The sequence below is a fragment of the Emericellopsis cladophorae genome (assembly GCF_022114955.1).
Source record: "Emericellopsis cladophorae strain MUM 19.33 chromosome Unknown NODE_14_length_400046_cov_116_985211, whole genome shotgun sequence".
Lineage (NCBI taxonomy): Eukaryota > Fungi > Ascomycota > Sordariomycetes > Hypocreales > Bionectriaceae > Emericellopsis > Emericellopsis cladophorae.
In genome coordinates, this window is record NW_026250939.1 from 97,814 (window position 1) to 116,928 (window position 19,115).

Consider the following 19,115-nt stretch of genomic DNA (forward strand, 5'->3'; position numbering starts at 1 on the left):
CTTAAGGGACGCCTTATCTTGGCAGGCGGCTACCATAAATCGACCAAAAAAAAAAAGACCCCAACTCAACTGTTCTACTGATCTCCTCCACACTCTGACTTGATTTTGCCAGTTGTCCACCACGTCTTTCCCTTTGATGGCCGCCACCTCGGGCCGTCGCAATACAAGCCATGACCTCCATCGAGAAGAACCTTACGCCCATGCGCCGACGAGACTCATGCAAAAGGCTCCCAGGAACACGATCACGCAGGCCATAACCCTCTTTCTGCCACGCAGAACCCTCCAGCTATCATCCGAGAGGAAGTCCTCCGCCATGAGCTCTACCAGGGACGCAAACACCAGGAGCCCGGCCGAAATGGAGTTCATGACACCGACGACGATGAGGCCAATTTCCGAGTCGGGGGAGTACAGCGTGTGCGTGGCGAGGCCGATGGCCTGGCCGAGGGGCGTGGTACAACCATACGCCAGAGCCATGAGCCACGGCTGATACTTGTACGACTCTGGCCACTTGACCATGGAGATGCGCGTACCGAGGGCGAGGCCTTCAAAAGTTTCTGACAAGTGTTAGCGATGATTGATTGGTTCGCACAGCATGCACGGGAAAACTCACGATGGAAGGTGATGGCAATAAGCAGTATGATGAACTCGTTGCCGACCGACACACTGAGCGCCATGCCGATGAAGATACTGTGGAAGAGGATACCCAGCTCGAGCAGGACACACTGCAGACGCTCCTTTCGGAGCTTCAGCTCGGGCAACGACTTCAAAGCGGATGACTCTTGACCAGTACTGTCTCGGCCACTCTCGACATCGCCGTCCTCGGATGGCCTGTTCTCCTCCACGACGGAAAGCTGGTTCAGGCCATGACCGACGCTGGATGTACGCGCCTTGGGTGGGGCCATGTCGCACATGGCAAGAGCCTGAGGGTCTTCCGTGGTCACGGGATCATCGCCCTGGGCGGCGGTGGTGGCGCCCTCCTGTGGTGCGGATGGTGTTGGGACCGAGGTGCAGCGACGAGCAGGGTGGAAGACCATCTCGATGACGGTGACAAAGAAGATGGAGGCCAGAGAGATGGCGCCCGGCATGGCTGGGTAGTCGCTGACCCAGAAGCTCCCGAGGCAGGGGTCCCCGAGAGACACGAAGGCCGTGGGGAGCAAGTGGACAAAGGCGGTAGCGATGAGGACGCCCGTGCCAAAGTGCCGAATGACGAAGAAGAAGCGCTGCGGGATGTGCAGGCCGGGAAACTTCTTGGCCAGGAGCGGGAAGGCGCAGGCCGTGGTCGAGACAAACCAGATGATCATCAGCGCGCCGACGTGCAGAGGCATGTTGTACTCGGCACTGTCGACGCCATTGGCGGTGCAGGTCGACCTCTTGCGCATCTCCTGGACGACGCCACCACCATTGCTCTGGGCGGAGGGGGCAGGTACGGGTACAGGGTGCGTTGCGGCCGGCGTGGACACCTCACGAGTAGTCGTAGTAGTGTGAGGGGAGAAGAGAGAGGTCAGGATGAAAGACATCAGAAGAACAGATGCAAACCAGGTGCACCAACCCCAAAGACGTGCAAGGCACGCCGGGTTGGTCACCTTCTTAAGGAGGCCAAGCTGGTCATCACCACCAGTCGAGCGCTCCCGACAGCGCGAGACGGACACTCCGTGAGACTGCTCGTGTCCCACGCTGTCTCCTCTACCACCGTGACAGGTGTCATCGCCTGGCGGTGTGCCCTGGTGATACCACTTTTCAGCTTCGTCTGCTGACGACACGGTGCCTCCTCCCGCGTCGTCTTCGTCCTGGCCAGAGGCGACGTGCTCGCGGAGGTTGGCGATACCGTTGAGGTCCTGGCGGGTTGTGGAGCTGGCGGCCAAGGGTCTGGGACTCTGATTGAAGGTGAGGTGCCTGAAGGTGCCTTCGTCGGCCTTGCTAAGGCAAATCATCTTCACGACTGGTGCTAATTCGTTCGCGTTCGCAGAAGGGGAGGGGAACCAATTGAGCTGTTGCGTAAGAATGAGATGTCGTGAGTTTGAATCAATATGTTGACGGGACCAAGTACGAAGTATGTAGCCGTAATCAATCACGGATTGACGTGGACATCGAATTCAGAATCTCAGACAAGTCCCAGTCAGTCAGGTGCGAATCACACGGTTCGTCCGCCCCTAGCGCAGAGATCGGGCGCCCTGGATCCGCCCGGAAGCAGCCAGGGCATGTGAGTGGCTGGACTTGTGCATAATTGGCCGGAAGCGGTATAGCGGTACAGAGATGTCACTGAATGCTAAATGACATTGACACCCATTCAAAAAGTGCCGCCCAGATCTCGCACTCACACCGAAACCCTTTCTGTCTTGACAATGCTTGACGGTCTCAACGCAGCGTCACTGTTCCGTGGCAGCGGCTTGCGGTTCACGTCCATAGACAGGCAGTAATCCGTCACATTAGCCAGAGTCACACTGATTGCCGAATCGCCCGACTGCGCTACGTCGAACGGACGCTGTCCGAACGTCAAGCAGTCGGGACTGTTCGGAGCGCCCCAGACGATCACCTTCTCATGCCGAGGGAACGCGTCACGGCTCGACCCAATCATCGAGCTGCCCGGACTTGCGTTGCGTAACATGTGTGCTTGGGGACATGCGGAGTAGGGACTAGGGCGCAGGTGCTGGCTGTCTAGTAATTACTAGACCAGAGGCTTGGGAGGTTCCCGGATGCGCGAGCTCCCGGTGATGTTCTGGAGCGGTCGGGATCGGCACCACGAAAAAAAGAAAGATTAGATAATGAACGTAGCATCCCTGCTCAACACTTTGCCTTGACACTTATCGATCATAAAGTGGAATGCAAAGGAATTGATCAATATGCTATCTCTACGGAGGCAGCTGCTAGCAAAATGCCATTAAGATGTTCTCAAGTCGGGAGGTGCCGAGGAATGGTAATAAGCCCCTCCCCTGCGCAAGAAGGGGTGCCAGATTAAAGCGACCAGACCGCGCACTAATTCATATGAGCATTGCTCACCATATTTCTTTCCCTCTAAGTATGCGATCACAGCTTCAGCCAAGGTGAGGTAGGTGAGGGAAGGTAAGCTTCCTAATGCTTGACATCATCGCCATCGCATATGTACGCCATGCGTATTGCATCCCCTCTCATCCGCCTCCATCTCTTCCACAAGACACAGCTTCAGCTCCAGCGGCTACCCATCAACCTCACAAGAAGACCATTTCGCACAACCACAACCATCATGGCCCTTCCTCCCAAGTTTGCCGGCACGGCCAAGCAGCTCGCCCCCCCGCAGGCCTCGTCGCACCCGTCGGTTATCCCCACCGCCACGCACACGTTCGAGATCTACCTGGACTACGTCTGCCCCTTCTCCGCCAAGCAGTTCAAGACGCTGCAGTCGGTCGTGTTCCCGCTCGTCAAGGCGAACCCCCAGTGGGCGTCGGGCCTGACCTTTGTCTTCCGCCAGCAGGTGCAGCCGTGGCACCCGTCGTCCACGCTCGTCCACGAGGCGGGCTTGGCCGTCTTGCAGATCGCTCCGGACAAGTTTTGGGATTTTAGCCAGAAGCTCTTTGACGACCAAGAGGCGTACTTTGACGTCAACATTGTCAACGAGACACGCAACGCGACCTACCGTCGCCTCGCCGACCTCGCCGGCACCGTCGGCATCGACCAGGACAAGTTCTACAAGATGCTGGTCATCTCCGACAAGCCAGGCGAGGACGGCGCGCTGAACATCGGTAACCAAGTGACCAACGACATGAAGGTCGTCACCAAGATGAACCGCCTGATCGGTGTGCACGTCACCCCGACGGTGGTCTTTGACGGCGTCGTCCAGGACACGAGCTCATCGTGGGGCAAGGACGAGTGGGATGCCTGGCTAAAGAAGAATGTCGTCTGAAGGACGGCGAGTGAGCTGAAGCATCGATTGTGAGATGACCGAGTCTCCAGTTGATCCTGACGCCGCTCATGCTCAGGAATGAAGTGTTCCATGAACACACGAGTCTATCTAGGCTCAGTCATCTACATAATGATATTAATCAGTCCAAAGTTAATTTGTCTCAATGCATGCGATCATACTCAATTGAGCAGGGGTGATTTGGATCCCATCTCGTGCATGTCACGTGGACGCGCGTTGGCAGCCATCCAAGTTCCGCGATCAAATTTCGACTCATGGTGAGGGCTATCGGATCACATCGACTGTTTGACGAGCCACCCAACGAAGCAAAATGCTGGCAACAAGGGCCTTGCGCGTCAGCGCTTTCGCAAAAACGCCTTGCCTCCGCTCAATGGCTTCGAGGGCCGTGAATTGTGCCAGATTGCCTGTCCGATCGTCTGCCGGTCATCATCGCCGCTACACATCCAAGGTCGAAGAGTCGATCAAACGTGTCGCGCGCGAGGCAGCCACAAAGGCTCAGAACACAGGTACGCATGGACCAACAATGGGCCGATGAGAAGAAAAAAAAACACCCAAATTGGCTAATACCCCCCAGCGATACCGCGCAAGGTGCTCATTTACCACGCTGGCACGATCCGCACCACGTTCCTCGGATTCCTCAAGGCGTCCACCCTGCTCGTCGGGGCCTTTTACCTCAGTCTCGTGGTGCCCGCGTACATCAAGGAGGGCAAAGATCCGCTGGAAATTGTCAAGGTGGCCGCCTGCGGCGTCATCCCCGCTGTCTTCATCGGGTTCATCTCGACGCCGTTCGTGACACACATCCATATCCGACTGCCGCCGTCCGTGGCCGGGTCCAGGCAGTACATTGAGCGATATCTACAGACTGGAGGGCTCAAGCCTACGACGCCGATCGAGGTGACGAGCGTGGGCGTCATCGCCACGCCGCGCACCTTCATCATCCCTGCGGGCGATCTCCTCCCGACACGTCGGAGAATGGGCATCGTCAACTACGTCCGCCGGTCGTCGCCAGAACTGGAGCAAGAGATCAAACAGAAGAAGTGGTATCAATTCCGCCCCGCTACACAGTTTTACATACAGCAAGGTCGTCCTGGGCAACCGCGCCAGACACGCTACCACGAGCCCAAATCCGACAAGGTCCAGTGGTGGATCTGGGAGACGCTCAAGGAGAAGCTCGACAAGCGCGCGACCGTTTAGCTAGTCTGGTCTACCTAGGTCGTCACGACGCCGTACCAGATCATGCCCATGACACCGCCGAGTACGATGGCCACCCAGGGCTTGAGACCGAACCACATGCCCCCGACAAAGCTGGTGGCCGTGACGACAACCCACCACGGCTCGACGGCCAAACTCGTCCCGTCGCGGTATCCCTCGTCAATGTAGCCAATCTGCCAGAGCCGGTACACGGCCGTGTAGATGAGGCCCACGGCCCCCGCGTTGAGACCGCGCACGGCCGACTTGACCCAGCGCCAGCCGCGGATGGCGCTCCAGATCCCCACGGTGCCGTGCACAAGCCACATACCCGGCAGGAAGATGCCGAGATACGCCACCAGCGCACCCAGCGCCGCATTCTGCCCGCCATTGATGGCCGTCAGGCCGCCGAGGTAGACGGAGAAGTTGAAGTTGGGGCCGGGGAAGGCCTGGATGATGGCTAGACCGATCAAGAAATCCCGGGGGCTCACCCACCCCTCTGACACCACGTACTCGCGCAGCAGCGGGATGACCACGGGCCCGCCGCCAAAGATGATTGTGCCCGCGAGATACATGTTGGCAAACAGGCGGTAGAGCAGCGGCTGGCCGGGCAGCACGCCGCGGAGGACCATGATGACGGTGAAGCTGAGCAAAAAGAGCGAGATCACGCCCAATCCCACTTTCCACGACATGCCCACCTCCACGCGGTGACTCTCGGGGATGACGCGCGGCTCGTCGTCAGTCTCGGTCGAGGGGAGGATGCCCTGGTTGTCCTGCTGCTCGGGCGGCGGTGTCAACGGCCCGTTGCGGGTGTCTCCCGATGGTCTCTCCTCTTCCCCCTCGCAGCTTGGCCTCCTGGTACTCTGTGGTGCATTGCGCTCCATCTCAATCTCCTCATCCTTCTTCTTCTCGAACATGCGCGTGACCTTGTGCACGACAGGGTGCAGCCATCGAAAGTCGTGGATGATGGTCACGATGCCGGATGCCACCATGAGCACGGGAAAGTACCATAGCGCATTGTACAGCAGGCCCGCCGCGCCGGCGAGGAACACGAGGATGCGCGTGACCTTGTCCGTGATGGCCTTTTGCGATAGTTCGACCGCGGCGAGTACGATGATGCCGACCGTCGCGGCGTTGAGGCCCGAGAGGAGCGCGTACACGGCGCGGGGCAGTTGCTCGGAGATGTTGGACACGCCGATGGAGAGCGCGTACATGCCAATGGCACCGGGGAGACTATCGTGTCGCCATCGTTAGGATCAGTCGTCGGGCAGGGTGGCAGGGATGCTCTCGCAGTGCCGGCACGCACCTCCATATTAGAAAGCCAAGCACCGCGAAGGGGAAGCCGGCGTGGAGCAGATTGATACAGTAATGCATCTTGGTGCTGCCGGGCCCGCTGAGGGCCTGACAGATGCTGAACAGCTCCTGGTACTGGATGGGAAAGCAGTCAATAAACGTCTTCATTGAATTCCGTTCTCTCCAAGGCACGTACAAGCTGCTCATCAAGCCATCGTAGCTTGACGACATATTTGTCTCGAAACTGGGCCTCTGATTAGCGCAAGGCCTCACACGACGAGCGGGAATGCGCGCCGCTCACAATCTTGAAGTGCACGGGCGGACCACCAAAGGAAGTGAAGCCGAGATGCCAGTTCACCTTGACAGTCTCCCACAATCGCGCCTTGAACGTCAGATCTTTTTCGGTGGACGCCATGTCGGGCCAAGGCACAGTATCGTGGCAGGTTGAGGAACACAGATAGATAGATGAGATGGATGGGTGCTGCGAGTACCACAGGCGCGCCAGATTCTTAAAAGGCGACCGGCATGCGTCTTGGTGAGCCTTGATCGGTGGGGACTCTATGCTGGAGCATCGATCATTGGCTTGGCAGGGGACGGCACGGCTGGAAAGTTTATTACTTACCTGCTCCGTACCGGGACCCCTACTGCACAAGGCAGAGAAAGAACTGCAGCCCTCATCAGACTTCTATGCACTCTGAACATGTGCGTGTGTCCACCGGAGCTGCGGCCTACAGCACGCGTCACATCATCATGACAGTGTCCAGGACCGCTTCCACCTCCACGGCCTCAGCTTTTCTCGAAGAACCAAGGAACCCAGGACAGCTCTCCCAGCTAATTAGCTTATCCTCAAGAATTGGCTGGCCAATCCACAACGCTGACTTGACATGTCAAAGCTTGGCGATCCATGGGGTTGCTCGCCCACGTGCTTCATCCACAGGCGGCCATCTTTTGCTCAATGTGCAATCGGAATTTGATCCCACAAAGCTCAACCTACGTACTTATCACCCAACGCTCTTCGGCTTTTTCATCCATCATCGCTCTTTTCATACTTGCACCCGAGGAACGATGGCCGATAAATCATGCGCCTTGCGAACCGGATCTAAAAACCGGCACCATGTTTGATACAAGAAATAACTCCCAAGGCACCATACCATCAGCTCTGAAAAGCAACGCCCAAAGAGAATACATGTACGCCAGCAGGTCATGGGTATCCAGCATTGCTGCCATTCGTAGTATACATGGTCCACCCGAGGCGACCGTGCTCAAACCCTTCATCATTCAATTCATTTCAGTGACGTCGTTGCATCATTTGCGAGGAGCCATCATAGTCCCAAGCGCGCTTGAGTCCTCCCTCGTACACGCTGGCCACGGACGCCTGCCACTGGGCGGGCGAGATGATGGGGGCTGGCGGCACACTGTACTGCTGTGGTGAGAGCTGGGAGGGGCCACTCTGCTGCAGGCTGTCGGTCGTCCCATGGTACTCCTGCATGTTGCTTCTCTCATGAGGACCTGGAGGAGACGAGAAGTTTAGTTGTCCATTCCGGGCGGCTGCAGTCGCACTGTCAAGCGTACCGAAGGATGTGTTCCATTGCCTGGGAGAATGTCAGCAATGCTCTCCCCACCACGCGGGGCGTGCACTTACTCAAAGATCCGCTGTGGATTCCACGCAGGCTGCTCATGCAGCGGCATATTCTGGTGCAGAGCTGGGACCTGACCGCCTTGGGATATCATAACCATGTTGGGCTGTCCAATAGGAGAGTCACTTTTGCTGTCCGCGGCACCAGAGGAGACTGGGGGTGTGATGGGGTAGCCGGGGAAACTAACGTTTGGAGCGCTCTGCGCTGCGTCCAGAAGAGGATCCTTGGGTCCTGCGCGGTCGACCGCGGGTCGGTAGCCCTGGGGGGCCTGTGGCGGACTGGAGTGGTTAGAAGGGTGCGGGCTTCCGTACGGGAACGTCGGCTTCAGCTGGAAGGGCTTCCGTGTGTCGGCTGAGAAGGCCTCCCGTACAGCCTCGACTTGCTGGCGTAGCTCCGGCATTGTCCAAACTTCCATGACCTTCTCCATGATCCGCATGTGCCGCGAGAAATACTCGGCAGCATCTTGGTTGAAATCAGGGTCAGGAGACACGATGCAGACCTATACAATGTGAGCAGTGGGCCTATTCGCAGAGGGCAAGAACTGACCAGATGAAGAACGATGCATGACAGTCCGCAGTAGACTGTGAAGCTGTAGCCACGTTGCATACACATAAGCCCCTCCAAGCCACTGCTGTTCACTATGGCCTCCTGGAGTTTGCACAGTGACTTTGCGGAATCGTAGCACTTGGCCATGTGGTGCTTCCACTGGGCTGCGTTGGTCGTGGGGTCCAGGAAAGACAGCTGTGGCCGATTGTAGAGGATCACACTGAGGTGAAAGTAAGAATGGAGGTTGCCGATAAACGACGACGGGAGCCAAGGTGGTGATCCATCCGGCGGATACGTGACAGCCATGTCGGCTGGAAGCTCAGGCAGAAATGACGCGAACCCTTGGTTCAGCTGCACCATTTCTGGGTCGATGCCCCAATCCTTCTTCTTCTTCACTCTGGTATACACCGAGCTCATCCGGCGCACGTTGCGCACGACGCGCGCAAAATACACAAAGTTCCGTGAGACCTGCTCATCCTCCTTGTCGCCACCGGGCATAGGCTGTGGAATGTCAAAGTCGACGCTGTCTTGCCGGACGGCCAAGTCGTACCGGCCCTGCGGCGCCCCGACCATCACCTCGCAGACAAACACTGTCTGCCATATGCGAGTGCGTAGTCGACACTCGAGTAGGTTGAAGTCGCACCCACGGCCCGATTCGTGGTCGTCGTGGTGCTCGTCGAGCCCAAGGTCGATGCCCATCTGCACGCACTGCACCACCGTCATCCATGACCGATAGTAGTAGCCACGCTTTGGTGAGGCCTCGCGGGCTTTGAGGAGGAGCAAAAGACCTTGAAGTGTGCTAAGTCGGGGGTTATCCATGAATGCGTCGGCGTGCCCTAGATCTGTCAGCAGAGCCTCTACGTATACAAATCTCGCACTCACGTGTGGCAAGGGCGAGCCACTGCGCGCCCTCCGAAGGATCATCCCGCAGGCGCCCGCCCAGAGCAAAGATTGCCTCGAGGATGAGCGGCGATATCGACTCCCGCGATGTGTGCCATTGATGCATGAACATAGCCTTGTTCAGCACCGGAACGTAGGGATGAACATTCTCGAAAAAGGCGTCGATGCAATTCAGGGCTTCTAGCTCATCTGGCATCAACTCGGGCGGGATGCGGACCTTGGAGCCCGGTCCTGACGTGACAGGCGGCAGCATCGCTTGGTAGTCATCGTCATCCTCAACGGCTGGCTCCTCTTCCCTCCGGAACGAAGCTTTATTCCGCAAGTATGGGGCTACATTGGTTAGCAGGCGTGTTTGACCATGTTCCTTGGGAAAGGGGCGCTCTTCTCACCAGTCCCTTTTTCGTCCACTTTCAGACTACCAAGAAGCTCCGAGAGATCCTGTTGCGCGTACGACTCGGGCGAGTAACCCTCGGGAGACTGTTCGGTTTTGATATGCTGTAGCGGGGGCGTCGGAAACACGTTTTGGGCGGCGTATTGCTGATCCAGGGCACCATGATGCGGATGCAAGTTCGTATAGTGCATTCCTTGCGCCTGCGCCTGTGACGTATCATATGGGATACCCTGATATCCGCTCGCGGGATGTTCGGGGTACGCCGCGTACATTTGCGGCCCGGAGCTTGAGCCTGGGTGCGCCATCGCTTGCTGCATCTGCGCATGTTGATATTGATCGGATGGTCCCATGGAGCCTTCGTAGGCGTTCGCATCCACAGCGCCGTCGAATCCATTAGGCTTCACGCAGGGTAGCTTGAGCCGTATGCATGCCGAACATGGCCAGCTGTTGGTCGTCACCGCGTCGCACTTGATTTTCCTCTTGCGGCATCCCTCGCAGGCTCTCATTACTACAATCCAAGTTAGGAGCATGCCTCAGATGCACAGGGTCATCAGCCGTACCCTTGAGCCGTTTGTGGCGGTTGTGCTCGTCCACGAAGACATAGTCTATAGATCGAGGTCAGGATACCGAGGCGCATTTATGACAGACTGTGACGGGGTCGAGTTGCGTACTCTTCTGGGTTTCCCGCTGAGGGTACTGCTGCGGCGCAAATGTAAAGTTCATGGTGGTCGTTTGCGGGAGGTTCGCTGGATTGTGGTGGGGTCGCTAATCGTGTCCGAGAAGCCCGAAGCAGCTTCTGACCAAGGTCAGCGCAGCCTTGCGATGTCAAGGCGCGGCGCTGCCTGTCGACATAAAGTCGGCGACAAGACGGGGGGCCAAGGTGCGCCGCTTGCGGTGGTCGTGTGTGTCTGGGCAGGCGAACGCGGCAGTTGAGAAGCTATAGTCGCCGTATCAGACGAGATTAGCGTCTGCGGAGAGGGATCGGCAGTGGCAGGTGTGGTGGTCTCTGGAGGGTCTTGGAGCAGTATAAAGCTGTAATTAGACACCAGAAGACAGGCGAGGATGAGCTGGAAGGCGGGCGGTGCTGGTCAATCGACTTTGACAATCCGAGGTTGGTGCTGGCTGTTGAATGGGAGACGGAAGTGCCGCCTGGTGGGTTGTTGGCGTTCGAGTACCCAGATGGGCCCCCTAACTATGCCCTTTTTTTTAATACCAGCCAAACAAAGGGCAGTTGTTGGTTGGTTGGTTGGTTGGTGGATTCGGCTGGGCTGCGTGGCCGGGGTTGGAGAGGAGGAAGAGGGCGATGAGGGTGCGGGCAGGCCCAGCACTGGTACATCGCAACTCCATGTCGCGACGCGGCAACAGGTGCGGCGGCGGCAGACGACGACTGGACTGGCACTGGCAGCCTGAGGAATGGGGAGTGGGACCACATCGAGTGCTGCACTGTGTGCACAGGCGCGACACTCCATGTCTGCTCCTCTGGTCCGTTTCCACAGGCGAGCACGGGTGTGGATCGGACTGGCTCTTGGTGGATATTGCTGACCCTATTATCGCCAGTAATTACTTGGGTAGAGGGTAGGTAGATGAGAACACATTGGTGGCCTTTCAGCAGAACAATGCTCGCGCAGATACACTGTCCTAGTAGGATGACGGGAGCAGAGCGGAGAAAGGGAATTGGCCTGGCATAAACGAAGCTGGCAGTCGAGAACAATCCGCATCTACTAATCACAACAGCATGGACGTACCTGTATTGGCCTCGAGCCAGCAAATGATGCTCCATCAACCGGCGTCCACTCCCTTACACCGGCACATGGATTTTGAGTTTGCAGTGACGACACTGCATTCACAACAGCTGGTGTCACAACAGCCCCCTGTTCTCGCCGTCTCTTTGCGCCATCGTCCCTAATAATGAATCGCTGTCTAGTGTGCGGTTACGGATACTTCGGGTCGAGACTGACTGGCATGCAAATATTATGCCCCCCTGTCCGAACGCCTGGTTATAGTGATGGCGACTGGAGGCCTGGAGTGACGGACGGCAGAGCAGAGAAGGACGAAAGGGTCCGATTTGTCGACTTTACCACCGTACGCGAGCGTCTAACTACTTTCAGTACTAGGTAGGTACTGTACATCCTTGCCTTGCCAGTGATTATTAGCCATTAACTCTTAGAAAACGTACTGTGTGTTGAAGGCGAATGGTGACGTGTGGGTATCCGTACCACAGGCTGAGACGGTGGGACACGACCAGGATGCTCGACAGGTGGATAGGACGGCTTGGGGCAACACAAATGCCCGAGATGGCGGTGTCTGATCTGGCGGTTGTAGGCCTTTCCGGTTTTTGTGGTTGAGGCGTTGTGCCAGAATTACCTGCAGGTTGGCGACCGTCGATCTCGCGGGCCGATCTGACAATTTAATCAAGACGAGGGGTATCAAAAGCACGTGAAGTTGGTCAGTCAGGTACCTTGTTAATTAGTTGAAGGCCGACATTGACAAGGAGTCAGTGCCAGCCACCTGGTAGTAATCTACCGGAAGGACCTTGTCTTGAGTTTTGACACCCACCTTCCTAAAATGGATGATTCTCGTCTGTTATCCTCAGCTCGCCCAGCAGTAGATCTAATATGTGCCGCCTACGACAATACCCTGCTGTGCATGCGCGTCCTCACTACCGTAAGGTAAGGTAAGGTACCTGGCATTCGACATTTCTCAACCCCTGCTCAAACCTTGAGGGCATTGATACGTACCTATTCATATTGATTCCCCCCCCTCCTCCCCCGCCCGGCTCCCGCTGGTCTGCACTCTGCACCGTGCACAATGCACATTCACGCGGCAGCTATCCGTACAAGCGTCAACGACTTTAGCGCATTGGCACTTCTGTCAAATAGCAACTAGCGTCAACACTAGCTCCCTGCCACCTGGTAAAACTGTATCTTCGAATATTGTCACCACCTAATTAATCAGGACCTCGGCACAATCTTGCGTCCCAATACCGGTGCGCATCCAACCTGATTTCGAGGGTACGACCTGACACGACTTCCCCTACCTTAGCCTTTCACCTACCTTAGCCTTTCACCTAGCCTTCAGCCTCACCAAGCTAGTGACCAGTACCCCAGATCTCAAGGTTTATGCTTGATCTCCGGGTACTTACCCTGCACCATTGGTGCTGGCGAGCACGCGAGGCGGGTTTCGCGGCTCCAGCCCTTCACTGGTCAAGGTACGGAGCAGTGAGTGCTGCCTTTTGCTTCGTGATTATGTTCGCTGTCAACGATATGAAAGGACAAGGTGCGCCCAAGCATCAGCGACGATCATCCTGGGGTGCCTGGCATCTTCTCACTTGCTGTCTTGCGGTTTGTGCGGCTAATCGTTCGCGACGCGTGGACCCTCGCTTCTGCATCTCTCTACATACAGCCAGACTAGCGGTAGCCAACAGCGAAGCAGAGCTAGTAATAATTGATAGCACAGTACTACGTCCAGAAGTACAGGCCTTTTGCCCATGTCCGCTTACCAGAACTAAGTTACCGATTTCTGCAGGGTTCAAGGTCTCTTCTCCACAAAGCCCTAATTACATGGATATTTGATCATCAACAAGCATCCCAGACAAGACTCGCAGGAGGCCGAGGCATTTTGTGCCACGCGCGCTGAGCTCGTGCTTGTACGTTGTAGATTACTAGAGCCTCGACTCCCGCGTGTCGCCCACGCTATCCTGGGACGACTGCCAAGCACGCCATGCATACACGAGTCTCTAGACGTGTATGGACGACGATGAAACCGAAACCCAGACCCGAGACAGGATCGGCTGGCGCCATCACTGGCATGGAGTCACAGAGTGCAGAGCCCACGATCGGCCCCGGTCTCTCCACGGCGGCTTCCGGGAGGGGCACCATGCCATACGTACAAGTAGCCCAGACTTGACGCCACGAATATTTCCAGACTGTCGGTGTCTTGCGGTGAGCCTTCAATAACATTATGCGCATGCATGCCTGCGCTATGTGCCCGGCAGTTGCGAGTTCGGGACCTGTCCACGATCACTTCTACAGCGAGCGCAAGCGACACTTTCTCTCGATGACCAAATGTTCCTATTTTGGACTGTGGAGATTGATCGCGGAGATCGTCGCGCTTCTCCGAGAACATGATCGACGTCAATCAACACAATTTACTAGGTGGGCATAATACTATTCGCTCGCTAAATTATGACGCTACCATGGAACCACCCTTCTCTGCTGGCGTTACATTGCGTGAGCCTTATGCATTTCATGGTTCGTCCGAGCGAAACGGCGGCGCTTGGTGGGTACTGCTTCAGGCCGGTATCTATTCAAAGGGGGCTGAAATCGGAACTGTGTCAGGTTGTCGTCCTTCATGGGAGAAATGATGCCCGGATTAGGCGGGTCTTGGTCCTTTGGTGAGTCATTCCACGCGGGAACATACGCACGGGCGGAGGTCCTTGACACGCCTACCACGTATCATGACTACTACATTATGACTGTCGTGGTAAATGCTAAGTAATCAGTGGAACTGGAGTAGAGTGCCGGTACTGCTCTGCCTTAGTGTGATTGGCATCTGGCAGCTGACCCCCTGAGACTGCTGGGGGATATTTGAACGCAAGATCGAGACAGAATATTCGCAGAATAGAGAATGGTACCCGGGGGCTGGGTTATCGAAAGGAACAAGAGCTTTAATGACGTTTAATAAGGGGAATAAAGACATATTACTAACGGAGGTGCCGGGTATGTAGGGAATACATTGCTCACTAACACTAAGGTAGCGACTTTGTCGGGGGAGCTAACTTATCGATAGCCAGACGGCACCGATAACAGGAGTCGTCTCCAAAAATTGCCCCTCCATCAACAATCCACGACGAACTTGAACTTCGCCTGTACGCGCTTCAAAGACCATCTTGCGAAATATCAACGCCAACCACAACACAACACGTCGGAAACCGTTTAGCTGAACGAATCGAGATCCAAAGAAGACAGCGACGGCTGCTGCCACCCCCCGAAAACACCATGGCGACCCTAGACAACGCCAACCCCACCATCCTCAGCGCATCGCAGCTTCCCACGCGCCAACAACGGATTCCCCTCCGCACCGGGCCCGACTTGAGATACAACGATATCATTTTTGAGAAGCCTTCGTATCTTTCTAGACCTTTCTGCGACGCCCAAGTAGCCTCCTGGCCGAGAACCGATGCCAGCGACGGTCCCCTAGCCGCTGAGCCGATAGACGAGCAAGAGATTTACGACCTCATCTCTACCATCTCCGACCCCGAACATCCCGTCTCGCTGGGACAGCTATCCGTCATCAACCTGCCCGATATTCGCATCACGCCCGCGCCCCACACACCCGGTGTCGGGCCAAACACAATCATCACCGTGCTTGTAGAGGTCACGCCCACCATCACACACTGCTCGCTCGCCACCGTCATTGGTCTGGGCGTTCGCGTGCGGCTAGAGCAGTGCCTGCCTCCAAACTATCGCATCGTGGTACGCTGCAAAGAGAACAGCCATAGCCAGGACGATCAGGTGAACAAGCAGCTCGGCGATAAGGAAAGGGTGGCAGCGGCATTGGAGAACGACACCTTGAAAGGAGTGCTGGACAAGATGCTCGAGACATGTGCGTAAGATGATGAGGGGCTGAACAGGACTGCGCTTGCCTAGTTGTTTTGTCCAACAAACTGTACATAATGAATGCGCCAATAGTACATATCTTTCCTGGTTGACTCCGTGCTTCCTTGCGAAAGAAAGCTCTATTACATGTCCCCCAGTAGCCCACTCTCCATCAGACTCCGGTAGAATTCGGGCTCGAGGAATGTCCGCACGCTGACGTCCTCGCTCAACCCCTTTCTCCTCCTTGTCTTGAGCACGAAATCCCTCGCGGTGCCCTGCGTGCTCGCCTGCTCAAGCGGCCGGACGACCTGTTCCCTGTCCAATGGGTCACCGGGCACAATGTTCCATGAGTCGAAAACCATGCTGACCATACTGCTGCCTTGCGTCCTGATTCTCAGATCTGTCTCGAAACCGAAAGAGTCAATGACGGGCAACAATCCGTTGACTCGGTACAAGGGCGTGCCTGCCACAGGTCCGTCACTGAGAACGTGGCCTCTTCTCCTGGCGAGGACATTGTAGACTTCCATGTACGAATCTTCGGGTCCAGTGACGGACACGCTGTACACGGGCTCCATCAGCCGTGGCGAAGCCATGAGGAAGGACGAGTAGCACGCGCGACGAGATGTAGGAATGATCTGCCCACCACCGCGGGAGATCGCCTCGGAAGCGAGGGCAACATCTGTGATGCGGAATTTGGTGTTGCGTATGGCTGCGAGTGTTAGCTGCATGCCTTCGAAGACAGTCGACATAAAATAACTTACGTTCTTCACACAGCGGGCCTTCTCGGCTTGCCCAGCTGAAACCCTGCTTGATGGACTCCTTCACCGTGTTGAGAAGTTTTTTGTCAACCTCTGTTGGTAGGGTATCGTCTTGCAGGATGTTGGGCCCCTGATCGTCCGGCCCAAATGCCCAGATGCTTCTCGCTGCCAATTTGTCCCAGCCATGCTTCTCCTCGAAAAAACTGGCTGTTTTCCGCACAGGGTCCCGGATCTTCACAGCGCCTGACTCAATGTCCGTAGAAATGCCCTTCTCGAGTTGCTCTGCCACCATTGTGATCTTGTTCTTCTTGTTGGGCGTAATAGCGTAGCATTTTGTCGCCGATGTCTCCACAACAGTCTCGCAGAATCGAGTGACGGGGTCCGAGACCTTGAGGTCCATGTCGGCGTACAGCTTCCGCAGATCATGGAGAACGCAATCCATATATAGCTCGCCGGTACCCAGTATAATGTGCTCGCCAGATTCCTCGACCTTGGTCCTGATTAGGGGGTACGATTTGTTGATCTTTCGTAATCCGTCGAGCATCTTAGGAAGCTCAGAAGGGTTGATAGGTTCGACTGCAATCTTGAGAACTGACTCAGTGAAGTGGGTGACGGGTCGGAAAATGTAGGCATCTTCATTGGCGTCGAATTTCGGCGCAACGACAGTGGCGGATTTGACGATGGAGTTGTCGATGCCGCTCAAGAGCACCATGTTGCCGGCGGGCACACCATCTGTGGGGATGTTGTACCGTGTCTCGCCGATGAACACCTCGGCCACGGTCGCCATGGCCATATCTTCCTCATCATCCAGTGAATAGCCCTCTCCCAGGACTCTGACCTGCATGCCGGGGCGGGCAGTACCGCTCAGCACCCGACCAAATGAATAGAAGCTTTTCGCGTCAGACGCATTGTAGAGTTTGGTGACGTGCACGACCAGCGGACCATCCTGATCACACGATTTCATCGACGCTGCCACCCTCGAATCGGTAGGTCCCGTGTAGTAGCGCTCCAACATCCTTTCAGCACCGTCCGCCGGCGACGGAACATGGCGCACAATCATGTCCACAAATCCTGTGGAGGGGCCAAAAAATTGCTCAGAGACCAGCCTCAGGATCTCCTTGGCGTCCGCCTTGTACTGTGATGGTTTCAGGGTTATTCCTAGCGACGCCAGGACTGGTCGCAGCTCCGCAGGGCTATCGCTGATGGAGTGTGTAAAGAGCTTGTAGATAGGTTCCAGCACAAAATGGACAAACGACCGCGCTGACCGCTCCTCCGTTCCTTTGCGTGTAAAGTTGCGCTTCTTCGGGTTGTAGAAAACGTCGCCCCATAATCGCTTTGCAAACTCTTCGGGATCAATGTCACCATAAGTGTCGGTGTACATTTTGGCAAAGGACGGCAGCGTGAAGCACCAGCCCATGTCTGTACACGCAAACAACACATTGCCCTTCTCAGGACTGATGCGTTTTGACGCTGCCGTCAGGGGCACAGTGTCCGCAATCACGCTATTGACCTCCTCCACGACGTGCTTTAACTTGAAGTAGGCATCCTTCGGCGGCAGCTTCAACTCCAAGATCAGCCGATCAAATTTGTTGATGATCAGGGTGAGGGGAATATCCTCCAGCACGGCGTGCCTGATAATCTGCTCGGTGTTGACCTGCACGCCCTCGACCACATCCACCACGAGACATACACCGTCGACCAAACGGAAAGCAGCTGCAACCTCGTCCACAAAGTTGACATGGCCGGGTGTGTCGATAAAGTTCACCAGGTGCGACTTGCCCTTGGAGCTTTGCAGCACCATGGTCATGGGCGCCGACTTGACGGATAGGCCCCTCTCGCGCTCGGTAATGTGAATGTCTGTGTACCGCAACTGCTCGTCTCTCTTCCGCCCGACTCTGCGTTCTAACCTGTCGCTGATGTCGTGTGTCTCCATCACCAGCATGTCCGCAAATGCAGTTTTGCCATGGTGCAAATGGCCCGCGAATGCCACGTTGCGGATGTGTTCGGGTAAGTTCATCAAATCGGTCATGAACTCGCGCTCGAAGAATACGGGCGGAAGATCGGCTTCTTCAATGTTGAATTTCTTCTGCTCGACGGGCGCAATGATCGGTTGCGTGAGTGGCTGCGCATCCTCCTCCTCGACTCGCGTCTCGACCTCGGTGCCGTACACTTGCTCTGCGGTTGGGTAGTATTGCTTGTCCTCATGGAGGATGACTGAGTTCGACGGGCCCTCTACGCAATGTTAATCAAGATCCCCCACGGTCGCGTAAATGAGTGACCAACCGTCTAGCTCCATGAGCTCCTGGCCCTGCGCGCCGCCTGCGCCTTCTGACGCGTCATCGTAGACATAGTCGCCAGCGTCAACGCCCACCTCTGATGCCTCCTCGGACTCGACTTCCTCGCCGATGAAGTTACCGAACCTATTGGCGCAGGGTTAGCGTTCTGCGGTCGTTTGACGGTGGCGCAAGGTTTTCCTACTCGTCGTAAAGATCATCCATCGTCACGGTACTAGTTCGTAAGCTTCGTAGGGTATCAATGGGCGTTCGCGACGTGAGATGATGTAGTCTGGGATTTTTTCCACAGTTCCGTCGCGTGCAACCATGTAGTATGTGGCTGGAGCTTTCAATGTGTGGCTCAGTCGCCGCGATTGGAGGCTGAGGACCAGCTCTAGCGCTAGGCTCATTCCAGATTAGGGTGTATGCAGCACTGAATGACCCTGAAAACCCGCCGACCAATCTGTGGCGCTGCGCCTTGGCGGGACCGGATTGTCGCGTTGCGAACTCGGCGTATTGTTGGGCAATCTGCCCCTCCAATACGGCCTGATGTACGTACGTACTTTGCGGTGAGCTCCCCATATTATTTTTCTCATCGAACCGTTATTTTCTTCGTTCTATCTCTCCTATCTTCATA

At 56.2% G+C, this 19,115-nt stretch overlaps 7 protein-coding genes across 7 annotated transcripts; 3 read left to right on the forward strand and 4 right to left on the reverse strand.

Moving 5' to 3' along the window:
• Positions 1-192: 192 nt before the first annotated feature.
• On the reverse strand, positions 193-1,931 carry J7T54_008354 (Zinc-regulated transporter-like protein; the record flags this gene model as incomplete). Its single annotated transcript, XM_051505383.1, has 2 exons — positions 193-554; positions 611-1,931. The coding sequence occupies 2 exons, from the start codon at positions 1,929-1,931 to the stop codon at positions 193-195; spliced, it is 1,683 nt and encodes a 560-aa protein (XP_051363124.1).
• A 1,166-nt stretch (positions 1,932-3,097) lies between these two features.
• J7T54_008355 (uncharacterized protein) lies at positions 3,098-3,877 on the forward strand (the record flags this gene model as incomplete). Its single annotated transcript, XM_051505384.1, has 1 exon — positions 3,098-3,877. The coding sequence occupies one exon, from the start codon at positions 3,098-3,100 to the stop codon at positions 3,875-3,877; it is 780 nt and encodes a 259-aa protein (XP_051363125.1).
• Positions 3,878-4,265: 388 nt separating this feature from the next.
• J7T54_008356 (uncharacterized protein) lies at positions 4,266-5,089 on the forward strand (the record flags this gene model as incomplete). Its single annotated transcript, XM_051505385.1, has 2 exons — positions 4,266-4,401; positions 4,470-5,089. The coding sequence occupies 2 exons, from the start codon at positions 4,266-4,268 to the stop codon at positions 5,087-5,089; spliced, it is 756 nt and encodes a 251-aa protein (XP_051363126.1).
• A 14-nt stretch (positions 5,090-5,103) lies between these two features.
• On the reverse strand, positions 5,104-6,791 carry J7T54_008357 (Chromate transport protein-like protein; the record flags this gene model as incomplete). Its single annotated transcript, XM_051505386.1, has 4 exons — positions 5,104-6,316; positions 6,390-6,511; positions 6,573-6,620; positions 6,678-6,791. 4 exons carry the CDS (start codon positions 6,789-6,791, stop codon positions 5,104-5,106), a joined length of 1,497 nt encoding a protein of 498 aa, XP_051363127.1.
• An 873-nt stretch (positions 6,792-7,664) lies between these two features.
• J7T54_008358 (Cutinase transcription factor 1 alpha-like protein) lies at positions 7,665-10,573 on the reverse strand (the record flags this gene model as incomplete). The annotated part of the gene is made up of 8 exons (XM_051505387.1): positions 7,665-7,885; positions 7,949-7,968; positions 8,019-8,512; positions 8,560-9,395; positions 9,442-9,789; positions 9,849-10,358; positions 10,411-10,455; positions 10,522-10,573. The coding sequence occupies 8 exons, from the start codon at positions 10,571-10,573 to the stop codon at positions 7,665-7,667; spliced, it is 2,526 nt and encodes an 841-aa protein (XP_051363128.1).
• Positions 10,574-14,847: 4,274 nt separating this feature from the next.
• On the forward strand, positions 14,848-15,462 carry J7T54_008359 (MIP18 family protein-like protein; the record flags this gene model as incomplete). The annotated part of the gene is made up of 1 exon (XM_051505388.1): positions 14,848-15,462. The coding sequence occupies one exon, from the start codon at positions 14,848-14,850 to the stop codon at positions 15,460-15,462; it is 615 nt and encodes a 204-aa protein (XP_051363129.1).
• A 128-nt stretch (positions 15,463-15,590) lies between these two features.
• J7T54_008360 (Pre-mRNA-splicing factor cwf10) lies at positions 15,591-18,703 on the reverse strand (the record flags this gene model as incomplete). Its single annotated transcript, XM_051505389.1, has 4 exons — positions 15,591-16,156; positions 16,209-18,437; positions 18,489-18,625; positions 18,684-18,703. The coding sequence occupies 4 exons, from the start codon at positions 18,701-18,703 to the stop codon at positions 15,591-15,593; spliced, it is 2,952 nt and encodes a 983-aa protein (XP_051363130.1).
• Positions 18,704-19,115: the final 412 nt, after the last annotated feature.